We start from the raw sequence: 23,352 nt of genomic DNA on the forward strand, positions 1-23,352 counted from the left end.
ATGAAAGTTGTTTGATTAATAGAAGGCTAACTTCTATCTTGAAACAAAACATCAAGTCTAATAAATATTAATAAGTCAAATGTATTGAGGAAGAGAAGTTTAAAATGCATCTACATGTAGGATAAGACCCCTATTTCAATTATAAAAATATCAAAGGAGGTCACATATTTAAATTATGAGTTATGCAAAGAAAAGTTAGTTCAACAACCAAAATATAATTATTTCTAGGAATCATAATTATAATGATTTAAGATTTTAAATTAAGTTAAAAAATATATTAATAACATAATTAAAAAAATGAATAATATTGTGAATATAATTAAGTTCAAATTTTTCTTAAATATAAATTTGATTTACTATAATCTTAAATCATTAATTTCTTAAGTTTTAGTTTATCTTAACTCTTTTTTTATTCTTAATGGTGAATCAGAAAGAACGTAGCGATGGAGAATTTGATCATATCAAACACGTTATGTAATGTTTGATGATCACTCATCCTGTTATCATCATATTCACCTTCTCTACCATGAATTTATCTTAACTTATAAAAGTTCATATTTCAATATTTTTTTATTTGATTGTTGACAGAAAAGTGTATTTTTAAAGTAGAATGAAGATGCTCACCTTAAACATTTTGTTCCAGAAATTCTGAATTCTGATTTGTTTTTTTTTTCCTGGCAGAATCAATATTACTTATACATGTTTCTGTGAGATTGTTGGGTTGATTTTTCCCCTGGTCATGCGTTTGATCAATTCAGTTCTGGGTTTTGCCAATCCAATCTGTTGTTATTGGGGCTTGATTATAAATAATATTCTCCTTCTGCATGCACTGCATTTCCCTTTTGAAAGGTTTTTCTGGGTTGCAGTCTGCTGAAGGAAAACGTTGACTTCTTTGCCTTAAGATTGTAGATATAATTAGAAAATGAAGCTGTGGTTCGTGTGATTGAGGAAAAAAACTTGGCAGTGACGGATTCCAGTGGGTTCAGTGATCAAATAATATCGGCAATCAGTTAGTAGTACCTCCAACAAAATGTCCTGATGCAATTACTAATTCTCCTTCGATGTCTTCTGCCAGCTTTTGAAACTTGTCTTCTCCTGTAAGGGAAGAAACTGCATCTTCCAGTTCTATAAAAAAATCATTTCCTGCCCGAATTGCTTAAATTTTAAACAAAGGCACTGATGTAGCTTCAATGTCACCCAGCAGAAGTATTGACTCAGGCCAATCTGAAACAAGCAAAGTTGAAGTTGGTGAGACCAGCCCCCTATTGAGACTTTCCAAGAAACTACACAGTCTGCAGAGCAAGGAAGTGAAATTCCAAGCAATTTGTCAGGAGGAATTCTTATTGATCAGTTATATATACATAGTTGCACCAGGAGACTTGAACACATTACTATTTTCACCTGATTCTAAATTTCCCAAGGCACTGGCTGATCTACAGGGTACTACAGAACTGCAAGTTGGTCCTTGGAAGTCAGAGAATGGTGGGGAGTCCTCAAAAAGATCTCTTACTTACCTCAAGGCAGCCATTAAATTTATGAACGCTGTCAAAGGATACGAGGACCAGACATATTTAAAGGCTGATGGGAAGAACTTGGCTGTTTTGGCCATTGTCAGCATTCTAGATGTTATGTACGGCAGCACCTTCAGGGAAGAACTACTTTATGTGATCATACCTGGACCAGAGTTGCCATCAGAGGAACAGTGTTCACGTCTGGTGATATCTTGGCGAATGAAATTTGTACAGAGCACCATGATGAGAGGGAAAGCTTGATCAATAAGCTATTTTATTGTCAGACTGTAAAAGCTGTTGTCTCAAAGGACCTTGGTTCTGGTAAGGAACAAGCTTTGGCAACATTACGACCAGAGCCTCAGTCACTGCAGGTTTTTTTTATCAGCCTCAGTGACTCAGGTATCTAGCTAACTTCAAAGTCTTCTTAATATTCTTAATGGTAAGAAAAATATACATTGAGAACCTGGTCCAGTATAAATCTTTTTTCTAAATTTTAATTTTTGTATAAAATGACAAAATACCCTTTTTTATATCAGGCTTAGTGTGTCAATATATCATTCCTGTAATGGTAATGTCCGTGTTTGTGCATATGTGGCTAGCGTCTCCTAGTGGAATTCAAGGGCTTAAATTCAACAGATTCTTTTCGGGAATTTGTTGTGTGTGTTATCTTGGTTCTTCAAGGTGAAAAACTATTGGGTCTAATCTCACGCTTAAAGCAAGCCAGAGCACCAAAGGGTAGCGATCATGGAATTAAAGCACAAGGGGAAGGATGGATGTTAACTGTGGCCATAATAGAAGGAAGCAATTTAGCTAATGTTGATTCTAAGGCTTTTTGTGATCCGAATGTGGTGTTTACCTGCAATGGAGAAACAAGAACCAGCTCAAAAAGTTCAAGAAATCCTGAGATGTCAATTACCACTTGGAGACCTTGTTTTCCATCTCCAGCGACGAAGATCTCGCTAACATAATCGAAGGATACGATCGTGCATCGTTGAAACTGGCACATCCAATGAAGATCAGACCCGTCCTCTTTCCGCATAAGTCGGAGAAGAAGGTTTCGTCTGCTTCATCGTTGTCCTCGGCGTCGTCCAGCGCTAGCCACTCTCCCGCAAGATCGCCTCACACATCCGCTGAATCCTTGCCCTACGCGTACGCTATCGGCGCGTAATGGTTCGTCTGTTATCTTGAGATGTCAGTTACCCAAGGGAGACTTGGAGACCTTGATTTCTATCACCAACGATTAAGATCTCGCTAACATAATCGAAGAATACGATCGTGTATCGTTGAAGCTGGCGCATCCGATGAAGATCAAAGCCGTCCTCTTGCCGCCGAAGTCGGAGAAGAAGGTTTCGTCTGCTCAGTCGTTGTCTTCGGCGTCGTCCAGCGCCAGCCACTCTCCGGCCAGATTGCCTCACACATCCGCCGAATCCTTGCCGTACGCGGCGGCGTACCGCCGCGGATACAATTACCGGACACCGCCGCTGCCGTCTGCGTATGCTATTGGCGTGCGGCTCGGCGAAGTCCTGTTGCTACACGCAGTTCGATGGAAGTCCTAGGTTTTGGCGTCGAGGACATCACTGCTATAATTACTGTCATTGATGCCAACCGATTATTCAGATACTAGTAACAAAAGAATCGCGAATACGATGGATTCCATAGATGATGACGAAAATATCAAAAGGACCGAGAAAACGAAAAAGAAAAAAGGAAAAAAGATGAGAGAGGGTTGTGAAATACAATTATTTTTTTTTAAAATTTTGATAAAATTTAGAAATGGATGAATTGAGGCTCCAGTTTCTTGAATCGACCCTAAACTTATTTTTGAGTATAAGGGCTACTCGGGACTCTAATTGCCGCAAGGTTCCACTCTAATTGCCGCAAGTACTACTATCCTCCATCCCTCTCCCATGGCGGAGTCAAAGATGATGCAACTGCTACGAACTTTAACATAATTCTTTGTTCTTCCTTTTCTTTTTCAAATGTCTTTCTTTATAAAAGTTAATTAATCCACTTTTGTTTAAAATATTGTAGATACTTTTGTTTGACGTTCAAGTTTAACGCCACCTGTCGTAGCAGTTCTCATGTTTTCAGCTCGACCAAACTTGTGTGTGCCTAAATTCAATGGCCCCTTCATGGACTATTGGGACCATGGCCTTCTCTTTCTCCATCTAAATTGTTTATTAAGTTTTCATCTTCTCCTGCAATGGTGGGGCAGATTCTTACTTCACACCCATTTTTCTATTTATTCCAAAACCGCATCCAATCATCGGTAAAAGCCGTTGAATTGAACCCATAAAAAAAGGCTACCAGAAATATGCCTCAATCATGTCACTTTCACTTAACCAACTTGCCGACTTGCTCAACCAGCGCCTATCTTCAGGTTTCGGTCCTCAATATAATTATTGCATTCTTTATGCCATTCATTACTTTTAATTCTATTTATAATTGAACCTTTCTTTTTAGGATAACCTTCAAAATAACGTGGCTTTTCATTGTAATAGCCTGAAACCCTAATTTCAAGAACGTTCAAGGTTTTGTCCTTTTCAACAATCCCCACAATTCACGCTACAATGTCTCCGTCATATTTCGACCTGCAAATTCAACAAGAAATATATAAATCAACAAGAATAATCGATAACTAATTTCAAAAAAAAAATGTCAAGGGAAATACGTACCCACCTAAATAATCAAGTCGTATAAAAATTGAACGCGTGAGGCCACAGTTAACACGCGAAACCGCCAAAGCAAACGTATAGCTCTTGGAATCGTTGTCTCGAATCAGACGGTTGTTAACGGAACACTAACTGTTAAAAAACAGAGTCCCGAATAGCTCTTATACTCAAAAATAAGTTTAGGGTCGAATAAAGAAACTGGAACCTCAATTCATCCATTTCAAAATTTTATGAAAATTTAAAAAAAAAATAATTGTATTTCACAACCCTCTCTCATCTTTTCTCTTTTTTTCTTTTTCGTTTTTTCGGTCTTTTTGATATTTTCGGCACCATCTATGGAATCCATCGTATTCGCGATTCTTTTGTGACTAGTATCTGAATAATCGGTTGGCATCAATGACAGTAATTATAGCAATGAGGTCCACGACGCCAAAATCTGGGGCTTCCATCGAACTGTGTGTAGCAACAGGCCTTCGCCGAGCCGTTACGCATGCCAATAGCATACGCAGACGGCAGCGGCGGTGTCCGGTAATTGCATCCGTGGCGGTACGCCGCCGCGTACGGCAAGGATTCGGCGGATGTGTGAGGCGATCTGGCCGGAGAGTGGCTGGCGCTGGACGACGCCGAGGACAACGACGGAGCAGACAAAATCTTTTTCTCCGACTTCGGCGGCAAGAGGACGGCTCTGATCTTCATCGGATGCGCCAGCTTCAACGATGCACGATCGTATTCTTCGATTATGTTAGAGAGATCTTCATCGTTGGTGATGGAAATCAAGGTCTCCAAGTCTCCCTTGGGTAACTGACATCTCAAGATCACAGACGAACCACAAAACTGGCTAAGTTTCACCATCAATTCTGCACAACGACGTAAAGAAACGTTAAATTAAATTCACAAAACAAAGAAGAAACGAACAGACGCAAGACTGAAAGCGGAGGCTTAAAGATTGCTTAAAGAACCTGAAAAGAAGATCGAACGGTGGACGTTGAGTACTCTGGTGTGGCCGCCAACGTAACGTAGTTCGCCGTCCGTGGTGCGCGGGCGTATTTTGCCGCCGTAGCTACAGAGGAGCTTGATACTTTGACTGGGTTTGGATTCCATGACTCGTTCTCCCTACCGAGTGAGTTATTTGTAGGGTTGAAAGAAAAGAAGGTTTGAATTGGAAGATTCTGGAAAGAGAGAACTGAGTAAGAGACTCGGAATTTTCGCTCCTCCGTCGTTGGAGGCTTAGTGCTTGAAACCCTGGGCAGTGCATTTGGGGTTTATTTATAGGCGGAAATAACTAGAAGAGCAGGCCCACGCGTATTGTTACCAATATAATTTTCTTACTCGTTAAACAACCGTTGATTTTTATTTCTATAAAGAGGACCGTTTATTACAAGTAAAATATTTAACGTCTTTACATTTACGATATTTATTAAATATTGTTAACTCTTTTAAAGATAACTATTAAATAATTTTATTTAGTGGAATATATCTTTTATTAACTTTTTTTCAGTATTTTCTAAAGCAATTTTGTTTAGTTAATTCATTGATTAATTAAATACTAATAATAATTAATAACAATTATAACAAAAAAAAACTACGAACCTACTAGGAGTGTTCCTTACGTGACTAATAAGTAGGAATTAAAATGAAAATAAAACTAAAAAGAGGGAAAGGAAACTACCTGGAGTGTTTGGTAAGTGATTAATAATGACGGTCAATTCAGACTATTCCCATATATGCGGATATTCCTTTCTTTTTGCTTTTTTAGTAGGAAAGACTACGTTCGTATTCAAGAAATAAAATATAAATATATAATAACGGAAACTTTTAAATTTTAATTCTAATTCATCTTAAAATTATATCATTTTCAACATCGAAATTATCTTACCTAAATAATAATATAAAAAAATAGCGAATATAAAAATTCTACTTCTGTTAAAAGTAATTGTACGTAAATCTGTTTATATTTTTTCATGTAAATCTATAATTTAAATTACTTTTTTCAAATTATAAATTACGCATATAAGTCTAAAAAATACATATATTTTTAATTTAATAAATATATAAAATTAAAATGATTTATAATAACATATAATTAAGTATTTTGTGTACACATTTCGTATTTTTATTTTACTTTTAATTTTTAAAAATTTAAATTTGAAAACTATCATGTATTATTATACAACAATAAAACAATAATGAAAATAAACTACTCATCAACTTCAATGCCCACACTAATGCCCCACAATGCGCCTTTCTTATTTCTTTCATTCTCATACAAATCTATAATTTATATTACCTTTTTAACATTATTTTGATTCAAATTATAGATTACACATTAAACATAAAACAATAAAATTGAGATTGATATAAATTTTAAATTTCAAGTCAATAAAATAAAATAGTATAATAACAAATATATCTGCTGGTTAGTATGAAAGGAAATATTTTATTCATGTAACTAGTATTATTTTTCTCCTCGGAATCTTATGTAACCTTTTTAAATTATTCACACCTTTTAACGATATATATCACACCACAAACTATTCATATTTATTTTAACTATCTATCACTTTTTTTCTTTAATTTTTAAAAATATAAAAACACGGAGGATCGTTATTATTATTAAAATAAAAAATTAAATAAGAAAGCAAGCGATTTCTTTTATATAGATTCGAAAGAAAAAAAAAACAGTTGGACTGTGATACCCAGGCCCATTCTGATAGCCACCCTTTGATCGAGAAGATTCTAAATATTGAGCCAATATTAACCTTTCTTTTGATAAAGTTTTCAGAAAAATTATACTAAAAACGGTGTTTATTAAAAAGTGTTAAAATTAATTATCTAAGATTAAAATAAATATGGTTAATGATTGAGTTTTAATATGTATAAATTATTTGTATTTTTATGGTGTTGGTATTCAATAAAGTTGTACATGTACATTCCCGTTACCGAGTTTTAATATTATTAAATACTCTCTTCTCACATAAAATAACTGTAAATTAAGAAGTATCTTAATTTTATTTGTCTCTTTTTTTACTCTACTTTTGGATTTAAAAATACTTAGTATCATATTTATTACGAATACTTTCATTTAATCTTTACTCGTGCATCTTCTCTGGCGCAATCATATGCATGTTTTAAATATGTAAAAAAGAAAAAAAAAATATACGTGGTTAAAGAAAGCCATAATTAATAAATATAAAGAGACTGCCTCTTTTGTTTCTTTAAAATGGTACAATTTTTTCTAAGATTTATTATAATGGATAATTTTTAAAAAAATTAATTAATTATTCGTATAAGTAGTTAAACATTATATGATTTTTTTAAAAAAAATTGACACGATTTAAGTGTAATTTTATTGAAAAAGATATATTTTGAAAAAATAGATAAATTTTGTCAATCTGATATGATTTTATTATAATGAAGTTGTGTATATGTGACACAATTTTATTATAAAGAAGTTGTGCATGTATGACACAATTTAGGTTTTGTAAAAGTTAAGTCATTTTAGTTTGATACGATTTTAGTACCAAGAGGTGAAATAGTTTTAGACATACACAATTTTGATTGATATTAACTGAGATTTGTATTTTTTTTCTTTTAAATAAAGTTGTGTCAGAGTGACACAACTTCAATTGACACAAATTCAGTATAATCATATATGAAACCTTAACCGATATACCCTCCCAACATCTAAAGATGTGAGTCGGTCAAGGATTAAACCTTAATCGGTATACCCTCCCAACACCTAAAGATACAGGTCGGTCAAGGATGAAACCTTAACTAGTATATCATACCGATAACTAAAGACGCGGTTCGGTCAAGGATGAAACTTTAACCGGTATACCCTCTTGATACTTAAAGATGCGGTTCAGATAAGGACGAAACCTCAACCGATATTCCCTCCCGACACCTAAAAGACTTGGCCCAATAAACCACACTCAACCTGGTCGGTCATATCGTCTGACACTCAACAACTTAAGCAAGATAAATCTTATTTATGATTGTTTCGATTGACAATTACAATTAATTATAACTTGTATTATATTAAACTGGAATGAGAAAGAAATGGTCGATATATTGATAAAAGGAGAAGGGAGTCAAACCCTGGCCCTAGAGGAACAAAAAAGGAGGTCACATCCCGATCATGAGGGAAAAAAGCATTAAAGACTAAACCTACTGGTCTTCATATTCAACATCTTCATTAGTGGCCCTCGACGTCGATGTCGGAAGATCAGACAACTCAGCAAAGGTCACCATCTGACCCTCATGAACGTCTTTGTTGACGTCAAAGGAACTATCGACAGGTGGAACCCCATACAGTGGGTGGGACTGTCGAATGGCTTGGTTGAAGGTCTCGCCCAGCAACAAGACGATGTTCCCTTGCTGAGTGAGGAACTCGTCCTCCATAGAAACCTTCTTGGCTTCTAAGGCTGAGTTCTCTAACCTTAGCGCTTCCATGGCCTTCTCCAGCTTGGCCACCTTCTTCCTCTCGGTCACGTTCTTCCTCTAGGCCATCTCCTGAGCCATCGCCTCAGCACACCGAGCATTGCTCAGCTCGAACTCAGCCTCAACCCAAACCACCCTCGACTCGTAAGTCGACACTGCTTACAGCGACGACTTCAAGGAAGTGGTGGCTTCAGATAGGTCGTGCTCAAGCCAAGATATCTCCTCAACCTCTTGGTTGCAGGTATTAGCGGCTAGTTGTGCCAGCACTACTCCTCGATTGTGCAACTCTATGGAAGCCGAGAGGAGTTCATCTTCAAGAACCGAGGAGAGGAGATTCTCCTCGGTCGGTGTTAGCCCGATCTAGACACCCCTTGAAAACTTGGAGTCTCCCCTAAGGAGCGCCAAAGGGTGATCGACAGCGGCTTCAGTCGGAGGGGTCCTTGTCGGCGAGGGGGTCTCGACCCGGATTGGAGAAGAATGTGGGTCATCGTGGAGTGCCACTTAGAGATCGAGTGGTGGTGGCAATGTACCTTCTCTTCCTTTTTTTTCTCTTTCAAGGTGGTGGAGGGCTTGGCCCAGACAGTAGAGGGGTTGTGGGCAGCAACTGTCGCTAGGCTTCCTCTGGCCATACTGGCTGACTTATTACATCAAATGCTTGTGGAGCCTCTTTCGTCATGATATCTACAACAAAAAAGGACTCGTTAGTTAACAACACATGCCAACCGATAAGTAAAGCGATAAAGAAAACAAGATACCCTGAAAATCAGTCCACCGTTGGAACGACTTATATATAAATAGGAGCTTTCGAGTAGGAAGCCTTCTTGGGAAGCTATCGAACAAGGTATAGACCTCCCGCTCCTCAGCACTGGCGATCGAGCGAGGCCATTGCTTGAAGCGAGTAGCGGTCTTGGTCCAATACAATGGGAATTTGGACTGCCCGAGCTTGTCAAAAGAGAGCTCCCTACCCTCAGGCTCAATAAAATTTTTGAAAAACTTTCCTATGAAATTCGTGTATGAAGAGGTGAAGGGAGCGAAGAGCGTGTTACCCGACCGACTGGCAAAGGACAACCAGTTGATAGGGTCAACCGGGTGGGAGGTGTAATAAAGAAGAAAGGGGGAGGGAGATGGATGGAAGTGGAACATATCACATATAAGCCGAAAAGTTTGGAGGGAGGCTTATGTGTTTGGGTGAAGTTGTGAAGGAGCTACGTTGAATGCCCGAAGGACACCCTTTTGTAAAATCGTCGAAGGGTAAAGCTACGTGTAAAACCGAAAAAAGACAAGAATAAACAAAGAAAAATGGACCTTCCAAGGAAGCTCGACCCATGCAAATGGTTTTGGTTGGATGACAATAATCAATAGCCAAGATGTCTTCAGGAGCATCTGATTTTAATAGATGATGTTTGTCCATAAAGGAGCCAAAGAAGGTTGAGTCCCTATAGGCGGAGATGAACTCGGTCACCTTTGGATCAACCCAGTCAAGTCCCGAACAATGGGATGACTATTCGGCAGGTTTTGCCCCGTCGGAAGCATCCTTCGGATCGTTGAACCTTACAGAGATCTCCATACGGGACAATGTCTAAATTGACCCAACCAGCAAAGGCTCGATCGTGGAGGAGTCAGAAGAGAACGAAGGAGAAGACAAAGATGATGAAGAAAAAGATGAAGAGCTAGAGGAAGACATGACTAACCTTTCAGAATGAAGGGAAAACACCTCGCCAGTATGTCTCAGTTTTGGAAGTCGGAGCAAGAGAGCAGTGAGGTGGAATAGTGGGGGACCATTATTTATAGCCTTTGAAGAGGAAGGAAGCCGAAGCGTCACATTCATCTCTATCGTTGGATCTCCCTCAATGAAATGGTCCACGAAGAATGGCACCAAAAAACCTAAGTCATCATTACACGTCACATCACACGTTCTGTGCCGCCAACGTCACATCTCACCTCGGGAAACGCCAACGTCACATCTCACCTCGGGAAACACAACCTTCATAATGACCTCAGATAAAGACTCTTTGGATTAAACATCCTCGAGCCTGGAGGGCAAGTCAGTACGGTTCGCACAACCGAGACTCTTACTCGGCACCCGATCCAGACTGACCGACATGAGCAACAACGAGACTGATTATTGACCCAGTGTTTGTTAATCTCATTTTATTAGGCCCACTAACGACAATGAGTCCACAATAATTATATAAATTAGCACAGATCCCAAAGGACCAGGAACGCAATCATCTAATCCTAAATTGTGAGTGTCGAGTGTTGAAGTCTAACTTGAGCACCGAAGTACCTTTTGCAGGTACCATTCGAGTCCGGAGCTAGCAAGGAGGAGAAGTGGAAGAGTGAGAGGGTGAGAGTTCAGCTAAGAGGAAGGAGCGAAGTTCAGACTGACCGACCCACCGACCGAGGAGTAGTTCGAATGTTCTTTTGGTTCCAACCCCTTTTAAGAACAGGTTCTTTCAATCAAAATAGGAAACAAAGTCTGTGTAGGAGAATAAGATAATAAAATCTACAAAATCTCAGGAACAAAATTAAAAGCAAATCATCTGCAAAAATACGAAGAAACAAATTTTGTGTTAAATTTGAAAACAAAATCTAAAAATTATGAAAAGTTGAAAACTGAGAAAATGTGAATAATACCTTATATTTCCAAGATCCTTGGAGCAAAGAAACATATAAAAATATGCAAGATTCAAGGGAAACAAAGGAAGTCTTCACAACGCGACGTGTTTGAAAAACATAGCATAATAGTTTTCTTTTTTTTTCCATTGTAATCCTTTTGTTTTGTCTTCGTATGAAAGGTTAAGCCCATTTGAGTTTATTCTCTTGTGATTTCGCAATGAATATTGAGATTTCTGTATGATAAAATTTTGTTCTTCAATTTAGTGTGGCAACTTATGCTTTATTGTTGGTCTTTTTGAATTCTGATTTTTGTTAAAGAAATTGTTTTTATCGCTTGTTGATAATCTAGTTCTTTTCTTTATTTAAAATCTTTGGTTAATTCGCTTAGTTCTAATAAATTTGTTGTTCGCTTAGTTGGAGACGAGTGAGATACTAAGTGTTTGATTTCGTGTAAAAATTGGAAGGATATTAATCTTAAAAAATCAATGATGAATTCGTTCTTGAAAAAATATGAGAGTCAACCTATTTCTTTTATTATTTTTAAGTGTTTATTTTACTTCTTATAAGAATCTCAAAACCCTCATTTTTATCTTTACTATATCTCTAACCTTGTTTGAAGATAGATTTTGAATCCTAGATAACTAGGTTCACTACTAAATTCTTTGGAAGATGACTTAAGATCATCTGACATCTATACTAACTCTTTATTGTTAGACAATTTAATACTACATTAAAATTTTTTCACTAAAATCATTTCAATTTAACAATTAAACAAATATATATATATATATATATATATATATTATCATAAATAAATCAGTGCACATAAAATAATTGGTAGCATATTTTTACAACACACTTTTTCTTTATTTAAACTTATTGAAAATTATAAAAATTGATGTGTCCCTTCTCCGATTTAATAATTTTTTTCTCAATTATATAATTTATAATAAATTTGAACCAGAAAGTGTATTAATAAAAGTGTGGTGTGAGCAGTTTGTGTTCCTGTGGAAGAATAATGGAGAGTAAAGTGGTGAAGAGCATGTTCCCCCAAATATGCATCAGGTGCTGACCACAATTCCTATTACCATCTCCATCTTCAAGTCACACTCTCACATTATGTCATCACCATGTGGGATATTTCCCTTGCCAAGGCCAAGCTTGTTCGGTTGTTGTCACAAACACCTTCTATGCTTCTACTTTCTTCTTATCCCAAAACATTATCCCAAACTTTTTTCCTATTTAATATATATATATTAATTAGAGGGGACTTGCTTTTTATTTTTTAATGTAATACAATACTAGATATTTGTTCAACCCTGTTGTTTTCAGAATTATACAAGTATTAGTCTATGAATACTGTAGCTTTGGGACATAATTAAAGTTATTAATACATTTATATATGTTTAACATAAAATATTAAAATAAATAAGTTTGTGCAGATTTTTTTTATATATTGGTTTTTTTTATGTATTTTTATTTAATATAAGACTCTAAGATAAACTTCATTTTAATAATTTTTTCATTGAGACCCTTCTATATTCGCAAATTTTTTTTGAGAGAAAATGTTTTTTCTTTAAATAATGAGTACGTCAAGACCTTTGATATAAGAAATTCACGAATTTAGAATTATTTACTTTATCCACTACATCATTAATGAACTGATCATATTTATACTACTTAATGAATTCATTTTAGAAAATATATTAAAAAATTCATAACAATTAATCATAAAAAATTCATTAAAGAAATCTAGAACTACAATTCACACCTTTTTTTATAAAAATGTTTTTCATACTACACATTGATATTCAATTTGATATCTCAGTTATACTAACACCTCAAGTAATAATAATCGCCTGTCATCACATGAAAAAGTATTACTAAAAAAAAAATACAAAAATATGAATAACTAGACCAAAACTCATATGTTAACAAAAATAATACATAAGTAGATTATATTTATTCATAAATAATTCTAAAAACATACTAGATGGAAGTTTATTATACCAATAAAATAATTCTCTATGAATAAATTTTAAATTAGCCAACTTATTAGTATACACATTTCCTTCACGAAAAACATAAATAACCTAAACCTAATTTTCTCGCAGAAATTAAGACAAGTATTTTATCGATTATGAAACATCTACGAAACATTAATTCTAGCAGTAAACGTAACACAAATCAAGACAAAATCACATTTAAGTCTGACATTACTAAGCTTCATCTTTTGAGCTTCATTCATAACATAACATGTATAACTTTACAAAATCCAACCACCATAACATAGAAGCAGTGTGAACATCAATTCACACCTTACTACAATATAAATATTTTATCGAAGAACGATATCTTCTCAATCATTTGTTTAAATTAAGATAAGATTAATGCTATTAAGAGAAAGTTAATGATATGGCTGCTCTCGTCTTTGGATATTTAAATTCAAGACGCAAATCAAGTGAATACTTATAATCTGCATAATAATTTTGGTTTTGAATTTGGATATTTAATCTTATCCTCTTGTTTGCTCAAGATTTCACACGTCAGTGCCTTTGAGTGGACATTTATTTTCTATATTTTATTTATTTGTCACAGTGGGCACAGAGAAACCTCGATCTCCTTTTGTGTCCGAAAAGATTAAAAAAAAAATCTTATATATTGTGTTCAACTTCAAGTTGTGCGAACCATGTAACGAAATAGAATAACACAAAAGGAGAGATGGTTAAAAATAAAACAATGTTAAATCTGGACAAAAATAAATAAAAAGGTTAATTAAAATACACATAAGATAGTAAAGATTTACGAAAACCATATTAAGGAATTGGAGGAACCCATTAGGACCAAGAGTAGGTTTCATTGCTGTAAAAATGTTTATACGATGATTTAGTTAGGTGATGATTTTAAAATAGTGGAAGTTAGGTGATGATTTAGTCAGGACCAATTAATATGTCGTCTATACTCAATTAATATAGACGATAGTTGAAGTTGTGATTTATATTGTTTTCCTATAAATGACAATTTGCAGTTCATAGATAATGATTATTTAATTAATTGTTTAACATTATAAGAAAATCATAAAATAAAAACCAATTTTAAAGACAAAAAATAATTAATTATTATAATGACTAAATTAGAGATCATTTTAGAAATTAAAAAAACTTTTAGTTTTTAAATTAGTTTATATTATTGTTAAATGATTTTTAAATTAGTATTTAATTAGCTACCAAGGTTTTAACGACCAATTATTTAAATTCTAAATTTAGTAGCAAAAATCTTGGTAGCTAATTAGATACCAATTTAGTTTTTTAGTTTCTGAAATAGTTTCTAATTTAGTCACTATAGCAACTAATTATTTTTTCTTTCTAAAATTGGATTCTATTTCATGATTTTATTATAGTATAAAGTGTGATATATAAAGAATTCAAATAATAAGCATACGTTACAGTTGTTGTCTAACTATCACCTATATTTTTTTGAGATTGATAAAAGACTCATATAGATGATGGTTACGATGAAAAATATCATTTATATGAGTATAGACTTTATAAACTATAATTTTTGACAAACTATCGTTTATGATTATTATTATTTATATATATAGTTTGTTTATTATGTTTTTTTCCTCTTAATTAACATATATTTATTAAAATCCCAACCAACTTCAATAATAATGAAAAAAACATATAAATAATTAAAACAAAATATTATTAATCAAAGGAAATTATAAAATTATGTGTAAAGTAAAAATTTCTATACACTAAATCATATAAACCAAAACTAAAACTAACACTAAATTATATAAACTAAACATCATATATCCTAGTGTTATAGAATCTAGTGAAGTATGTGGTCTAAGTATTTCTCACGTAGTTCATTGATTTTGAAGTCTTTGTTGAACATCTTTAAAATAATGCATCACAAAAGAAGTTTGGACATCATAATACTTAAAACACGATATTTTCAAAATCCAACAATATTTACCAACACGTATTAAAAAATTATAATTATACATACAATTCAAAAAGTAATCATTCCAACTTTTCAATTACAACTAATAATGTAAGTATTAATTTAAATAAAAAACTAACAAATAATTCAATTAATAATTTAACTAAAAATTTAAATAATAATTTAACTAATAATTTAAATAATAATTTAACTAATTAATCAATTCTAATTTTACAATTAAACTAATAATCTAACTAACAATTTAAAAAATAACATAATTAATAATCTAAGTTTACAATTAAAATAATAATCTAACTAATAAATTAAATAATAACCTAACTAATAATATATTTAATAATATATCTAGACATAGAAATAACAATCTAACTAATTAATAATTTCATTATTTACAATTAAACTACTAACTAACTATCGGTTTAAATAATAAGCTAACTAATTATCTAATTAGTAATCTATCTAATTAATAATTCTATTATTTAAATTTAAATTACTAATCTAACTAATTATTCATTAGAACTAATAATTATAAATAATGATGAAAAAATAAAATAAAAACCCTAAAGTTATTAACTTGGTAGGGACGAGTAGAAGTGGAGGAATTGAGGAATTTGGAAGGCACATAGGACTATGGCAGCGAGGAGAAGACAAGCAGGCAACTACCAACTCTAGACAACCTTGTTCTACACTAACATGGGAGAAAAAAATTTAAGAAAGCACATAAAACATCAAATACAACATATAACCAACAAAGACAACAATGGGAGCAAACAGAAGGCATAGAGGGTTGAAAACAACAATAGTAGAAAAGAAAACTCAAAGGAGAAAAAGTTAAAAAATGAAATAAATAAGGATATAGTTGACGGTTATGACCTAATAACCGTCACTTGTACATAAGATTCAAGTATAAGCAATGCTACCCTTAAAATCATCGCCTATTTCAACAAATAGGCGACGATTCCCCCAACAATCGTCGCCTATACCCTCTACTTTTACATAGGTGACAGTTATAATTATAATCGTTGTATATATCTTGTTTTTATTCACAAAATTTACACCGCGTTTTAATAGATGATGCTCCCGTTTAAATTGACGTTTATGGTAATCAAATACACTTTTTGAACTAGTGTTTAACCAATAAATGAGACCTCTTTTGTGATATGAATATGTTGTTAAAAGCAACTTTGTTTCAACTTTTTTCATTTTATCCTCTTTCCATTGCAAGGAGATTTTAGTTCCACTCATTAAAGGTTTCAAAGATTGAAAATTTCAAAATCTAGTCTAAATTCAATCCAATTCCAATAAAATCGATTAGATCTAAAATCTATATAAATTTTAACTAGATCATATTGATTTAAATTTTTTTAATTAATTTAAATTGGATTAAATATAGATTAATTTTATTTTGTCAATTAGATTAAATTTGATGTAGGATTAACCTTATCAACCTAACGTGAGATCAATCCAATTTAGCTTAATATTGTCCTGACCTGATGTAGGTTTGATGTATCGATCAAACACATTCCCAAATGGACTTAGTCCGACTTGGCCTGATCCATCTCAATCCCACTTGAACCCGACTTGACCTGAACTCGACTATACTCAACTCAATCTAAGCACAACCTAACTTAATCCTTATCAAACTTAGTCTGACCTAAGTCCAACAAAACTCGACTGAACATGGGGTCAATCCGACTCAAATCGACCTAGGTTTGGACTAACTCGACTTGACCTGAATTTTGACCGATGCAAACTGACATGAGTCTAGACTGACACAATTTGACCTAGAAACATACCAACTCAGCTAAAATTAAATTCAAGATAACTCAACTCAAGACCATTGGTTTTCTTTCCATTTTTTCCATCTTATTCTCTTTCCATTGAAGGAGATTTTAATTTCACTCAAGACCATTGGTTGATGTAAAAAAAAAGAACCCCTAGCAACACCATCAGTATTAATCTTAACCCAACCTGGTGAAGGAAACTCCCATATAACAGGAAGAGGATGAAAAACTTTGTCATTACGAGTATTAATATGAAAGATCTTAAGTACATTGAAGTTGAACATATCATTCTTCACAAAACTTTTAGACGAATTATTCACTAAGCAAGTGAAATCTTTAATAGTGGAAATGGCCCTGGAAAGATCCATCCTAACCTAAAATCTATAATAATTCCTCATACGCCATATCATCCAAATAGAGAAGGTAATCACAACAAATTTAATCAAATTATCCAAAAGACTACCATCACTCTTAATAAAAGAAAGGCATCCACATTAGAGAAATGAGATTTTTTTTTTGTTGAACCCAACTCTAAATATGCAAAGTATTTGGACATTCAAAAAATAAATGTTGAATAGATTCTTCCTGCTTTTCACAAATAATACACATAGAACATAAATGCAAACCTCTGTGTTAAATGTCATCCGTAGGAAGTCACCCATGTAAAACTTTCCAAAGTACCAAAGTTTTGGAAGGAAGAATATATTGAGACCAAATAATCTTACCCCAACCACAAGAAACTCTTGCATCCAAGAAAAACTTTCGAGCAGATTTGAGAGTGAAATAACCAAATTCTTCCAAAATCCAATAGGAGTGTCATGTTCTTGCTTAATCATGATATTTTTGAAAATAATGATTCACCTGTTGTAGAGTCACGAGAATAATCCAATCACTACCATTCTAGAATTGGGAAACTATAGTCTCCAAGATTCTAGAACCTTTAAGTACCACTGTTATGTTTTTATAAACAAGTAAAAGAACACCATTTATCATTCCATAAATTAATATCAGTACCTGTTCCAACATTCCAAGAGGTATGTTTAAGAATAATGTTATAAAATTGTTTAAATCCCAAGCCAAATAGAAGAGAATTTATAAGCCAATATGAGTTTATACTTAGATTTAAAGACTCTGACTTTCAGGAGAAGAGACCAAGGCTTATTACTCTGAGTTGATACCTAGATTTAACCACAATATTAGCCAAAAGAATTTGATCCATCATGCTAAGAGATTTCCCTTTTCAAAACGCAAGCTTCAATTTGACTTTATCAACCAAAGATTGAAAAAACATGAGCTTAGGAGCACCAACAAAAATAGGTACCCCTAAATAATTTAAAGGTAAAAGGACATGACTGCAAGAAATATTTCATTGAATTTTTGTAATAAATCTTGTAGAATTATCCACGGTAAGGAAGCTACTTTTAGAATTGTTAACATACTAACCAGAAAAATCACCATATTTTCTAAGAAAAATACTCAAATATTTAAGAGACTTGTTATTCGCCCTACAAAAAACAAATATATCATCAACATATAAAATGTGAGAGAGAGTGAGATAAGCTTTAGGGCTAGCCATATGTAAAATCTTGTTATCATTCACAAGCTTAGAAATGCCTCTGCTTAAAACATCATCTACAAGACAGAAAAGCAAGGGAGATAAAAGATCATCGTGTCTCACACCTCTACTACAAGGAAAAAATTTCACAAAAAGCATAGTTGATCGAAGAATTGTACTAATCCAACTGAAAAATGAATGATGGAATCCAAAATGTTTCAAAACTAAGAAATTCCAATTCAGAGTGTCAAATGCTTTATGAATATCAACTTTATAAGTCACATTACCTTCTTTAACCTTTTTAGAAAGCATATTAATAGCCTCAAAAGCAATACCAATACAATCATGAATCTGTCTACCCTGCACAAACCCATATTAATTAGGAGAAATGATTCTAGAGGCCACCATAGCAAGCCTATCTGTCAGTATTTTGGAAATAATCTTAAATTTGAAATTGGCAACAACAATAGGTCTAAAATCTTTAGTGGAATCAAGACCTTGAATCTTAGGAACGAGGGAGACCATATTACTATTCATCCCAAGAAGAATCCGATTTTGTTTAAAAAACTGTTGAACAACTTTGCAACCCAATAATCTCCCAGCAAGAATGATAAAAACACCACCAAAACCATCAGAACCAAGAGCACTGGATAAAAAAACAACATTCTTGATTTACAAATAATCAGGGCATTTGATCAACATAATATTCTCCTCAAAGAAAACCATAGCAGGAATATAAGTACAAATAAAATTATACGTATTACCGGTAGTGTGAGCATTAGAATTAGAATCAGCATAGAGCTTTTTATAAAAAATCTAAAATATGATCATCAATGAGCTTAGGATCCTCAATACCACCATTAACAGTTCTTAATCTATGAATCCCACTGGAATTAGTTCTTTTTTTGACCACAACATGGAAAAAAGGTAAGTTTTTATCCCCATCTTTAAACCAGAGCATCTTGACCTCCTCTTCCAAAACAAGTATTGACAATGAAGAATATGGTCAAACTCCTCTTTAGAAGTCTTTTCTTGACAAATAAGCATTTCAAAGATTGTGGACTAGCACTCTCCAATCTTTGCTGGATATTTAAAATTAATATATTTTTATGTTATAAATTTATTTAAAGATGGGGGAAAATATATATAATATATATATTAAAAAAATAGAGAAATCACTTGAGCATTGCATACATTAATAACAATTATGTGAGATAATATAATAATTTAATCAAAGTAAAAATATTGGTTTCAACATTAAAAACAAGGAAAATATTTTACAGGAGTAAAAAAACACTTGTCCATTTTGCAAAAAACTAAAACTATATTTAAATCAAATTATTAAAAAAAAAACTATATAAAAATGCATAGATTTATTTACAGTAATAAAAACCTAAAATGAGTTCCGTTCTACTAACAGAAGAGGAAGATGAAAATGTTGAATATAACTAACAAATTCATTGTCAGCTTTTGTCATTACTTATTAATAACATTATTTGTATTTAGATATATGTACATCATATGCTAATGGGTTATTTTATAAAAAATAATTATGAAATTTATACATAAAAAAATTAAAAAGGAAATTAGAAATTGATTCATGAAAAAGTGGGGTAGTGGGAATTAATTGATGGAAACTATATATCATGCACATCCAAAGGATCATTTTACCTCATACACATGTAGAGAGAGGGAATGATATTAATCTATGATGTGAAATAAGAAAGATAGATAAAAACATAAAATAAGAATAGGTGTCTTTTTAAAAAGAGGTATATGTCTATCATTATTAGTTTTAGTGGATAAGTATAATCCACCAAATGAATTGCTTTTTTGTCTGTCTGGTCTTCTTTGGCCCAGAAAAAAGTGTAACATGTAGTTGCTAGCTATAGGCTCAATAATGCATATTATTGTCTTGTTGTGATTTGTTTGTTTTGCTTTTACAGATTGTTGATTATATTTAACTAGTATTTTAGGTTTAATGAGATTTGTTGTTATTAAGTAATTTAAGGGATTGAGACATGAATGATGAAGAGAAAGTGTCCCCTTTAGTTATTTATTTTAATGTTGTGTGTATGTTTATGTAGGACAAATTTACAAAAGTGGGGTAGTTGTATTTAGAATTTATGGAATATGGATAAGTTGTGTTTAGATATACAGCTTCAAAATAAATGAATAAGTCTTGCTTCAAGTACAATTTTGGTTATTAAATTATCTTTAAATTGTATTGTCATCATTAATAGATTATATAAGAACCTTATTAAGAACTCTATAAATTTTAATACTATAGTATTTTCTCCATTTCACGTAAGACATGTGAACTCACATATATCTTATATTTAAAAAGCCTTCTAATTATTTTTCCTTCTCACTTAAAAACACTGAAAAAATCGTAATGATACGAGATAAATAACCTTTGCAACTCATAAAATTATGTAAGTGACACGAACACCTCAACTTTGTCCAATCTTAAAAATTACCAGTATCCATAGATGAAGACAACACGAAACAAATGAGAAACATGAACACGTGACAATGAAGTATATAAAATATTATTTTTCTTACAATCAGAATGAAGTATTTTTTTTTACAATCAGAATAAATTACTACAGACAAAATAAAATATTATAATTTATTTAATGACCATGATAATTTAATATTAAAAATAATGAGCTAGACCTTTTTTTTACTGGAACCACATTTTATACTGAAAGAAACTGAAACTAAAATACTTTCTCTTGCTGCACCACGTGTTGCACCCTCAATTTCACCTCCCTTGTTGTTGCCTTCTTTTAGAGGAAGAAGAAGATAGAGTTGTTCTAGAAACTCGTTCTAGAAATTTTGTTATGACATATTTTAGAAAATTTATTTCAAAATTTTGTTTTGAAAAGTTTGTTTTAAAAAAATTATTTTAGAAAACATCTCCTATGTTATTCAAATCTTGTTCTAAACAGTGAATGCATTTTATATGTTTTAGGTAGATTGTTTTGGAAAATCTTTTTCAGAAATTTTAGAAAATTTGTTCCAGAACAGGTAATTTGAAAGTTACCATTAAAAAGAGTAAAATGTCATTTTAAAAAATTTGAGGTGCAGTTAGAAATTATGAGGCGCAGAGAGAAAAAGCCTAAAAACTGAAACTCCAAGCCCGTTCAGGAACAGAAAGGCTTTTTTTGTTATTGGGCCTAGGCTGTGAGGGTCAAAACCGTAAAAGAAGCAGAAAAAGCTTGAGATATAAATCCAAAAACCCTAATTTTGTTTTTCCGGTGCTGCAAGGGCTCAAAGCAGGAGGGGGGTGGTTGTGTGTGCGAAGAGAAGAGAAGAGAAGATGACGACGCGGTTCAAGAAGAACAGGAAGAAGAGGGGTCACGTGAGCGCCGGTCACGGGCGCATAGGGAAGCACCGGAAGCATCCCGGAGGGCGAGGTAACGCCGGAGGCATGCACCACCACCGTATCCTCTTCGACAAGTACCATCCAGGCTACTTCGGGAAGGTCGGAATGCGGTACTTCCACAAGCTCCGCAACAAGTTCCATTGCCCCATCCTTAATATCGACAAGCTCTGGTCCCTCGTCCCCCAGGAAATCAAGGACAAAGCCTCCAAGGACAACATGGCGCCTCTCATCGACGTCACGCAGTTCGGTTACTTCAAGCTTTTGGGGAAGGGCGTTCTGCCGGAGAACCAACCCCTCGTCGTCAAGGCCAAGCTCGTCTCCAAGATCGCCGAGAAGAAGATCAAGGAGGCTGGAGGCGCTGTTGTACTCACCGCTTGATTTTAACGGTACCTTTAGGGTTTTCTTTTCCCTATTTTCGATACGTTTCGTTTTTGATGGACCGGCCATGTTGCTTAGTCTCTCCTATATTTCAGGATTTAATCTATTACGCTCTTCTTTAATCTAATCTATTGTGAAATTGTGATTGAATCGAATTCGGAATTTGTCCAACGCATTTTTGGGTCTATTCCATTTAAAGTTATTGACTTCTTTCGTTAAAAGAACTGTGCTTTCGGAAATGGGATATTTGATTTGAGTGTTTTTGGGAGGAATGGTAAAGAGAACAATAAAAAACATTGTAAACTTCAACCTACGTTGAACACTTGAATGTTGAGGACGTGTGAATGGGATGTGATGTTTTTCATGTGTTGCAGTTTGAAGAGCACTGCGGTTTGGAATATATTTTCAATCAAAGTTTTTAGTACATTTTAGTTTTTTTCTCGTATGTATAAATTTTAGATGTGGAAGATAATGTCTCTCTCACTTTAGAAAGTGATTATCGTTAACTCTTGTCTATTGTTATTACAAAAGCAAAAAGGCTAAAAAGGAAATTATCTTTGAAAATTTAAAGAAAACTACACCTACTGGTTCGTAACGTAATATCTAAACTCTTAATATTTTTAAAAGCTGTAACATAAACTTTTACATTGAATCAAGTGATTTTCATCAAATTTGCAAATGTGTATATAAACTTAAATACTTTTTTTCCCTCGTCGGTCACCAAAGTTAACATGACAAGAATGAAGGAATTCCAATAACATGACAAGAAACAGAAAGTTCAAGAAAAATAGGCAGAACCAGCACCATAAAAGGAACCTATCAAAGGTACTATAATTGATAACAAAACAAATCTAAATAAGAATTGGCAGCTATAAGTCTAGGAATTATGCAAAGTTTTCCAGATTGACTTTTCCGCTCAAATTTTGATCACATATTTCTAACACAATAGGTAATGAACTAAAAATTCAGCTCAAAATATGTGCTAAGTCAATTGCACTAAATAAAAAATGAAAGAAATTTTCACAACTTCATT

At 33.3% G+C, this 23,352-nt stretch overlaps 2 protein-coding genes, 2 long non-coding RNA genes and 1 other non-coding gene across 5 annotated transcripts; 2 read left to right on the forward strand and 3 right to left on the reverse strand.

The window, feature by feature from the left end:
- Positions 1-419: 419 nt before the first annotated feature.
- Positions 420-518, reverse strand: LOC137823245 (small nucleolar RNA R32/R81/Z41). The gene has a single exon (XR_011083098.1). It is a non-coding gene; the product is annotated as a small nucleolar RNA R32/R81/Z41 (small nucleolar RNA).
- A 24-nt stretch (positions 519-542) lies between these two features.
- LOC137820794 (uncharacterized) lies at positions 543-3,425 on the reverse strand. The gene is made up of 2 exons (XR_016515595.1): positions 2,368-3,425; positions 543-1,224 (listed from the first exon to the last, which is right to left on the reverse strand). It is a non-coding gene; the product is annotated as an uncharacterized LOC137820794 (long non-coding RNA).
- Positions 577-3,541, forward strand: LOC150025240 (uncharacterized). The gene is made up of 2 exons (XR_016515596.1): positions 577-1,950; positions 2,048-3,541. It is a non-coding gene; the product is annotated as an uncharacterized LOC150025240 (long non-coding RNA).
- An 832-nt stretch (positions 3,542-4,373) lies between these two features.
- Positions 4,374-5,423, reverse strand: LOC150025241 (Octicosapeptide/Phox/Bem1p family protein). The gene is made up of 2 exons (XM_090295357.1): positions 5,143-5,423; positions 4,374-5,040 (listed from the first exon to the last, which is right to left on the reverse strand). The coding sequence occupies exons 1-2, from the start codon at positions 5,282-5,284 to the stop codon at positions 4,577-4,579; spliced, it is 606 nt and encodes a 201-aa protein (XP_090151483.1). The 5' UTR covers positions 5,285-5,423; the 3' UTR covers positions 4,374-4,576.
- Positions 5,424-21,803: 16,380 nt separating this feature from the next.
- Positions 21,804-22,474, forward strand: LOC137822011 (large ribosomal subunit protein uL15x). Its single transcript, XM_068626884.2, has one exon. It carries the CDS (start codon positions 21,876-21,878, stop codon positions 22,317-22,319), a length of 444 nt encoding a protein of 147 aa, XP_068482985.1. The 5' UTR covers positions 21,804-21,875; the 3' UTR covers positions 22,320-22,474.
- The last annotated feature ends 878 nt before the right edge of the window (positions 22,475-23,352 follow it).

Source organism: Phaseolus vulgaris, chromosome 9, assembly GCF_051622355.1.
Source record: "Phaseolus vulgaris cultivar YP4 chromosome 9, ASM5162235v1, whole genome shotgun sequence".
Classification (NCBI taxonomy): Eukaryota; Viridiplantae; Streptophyta; class Magnoliopsida; order Fabales; family Fabaceae; genus Phaseolus; species Phaseolus vulgaris.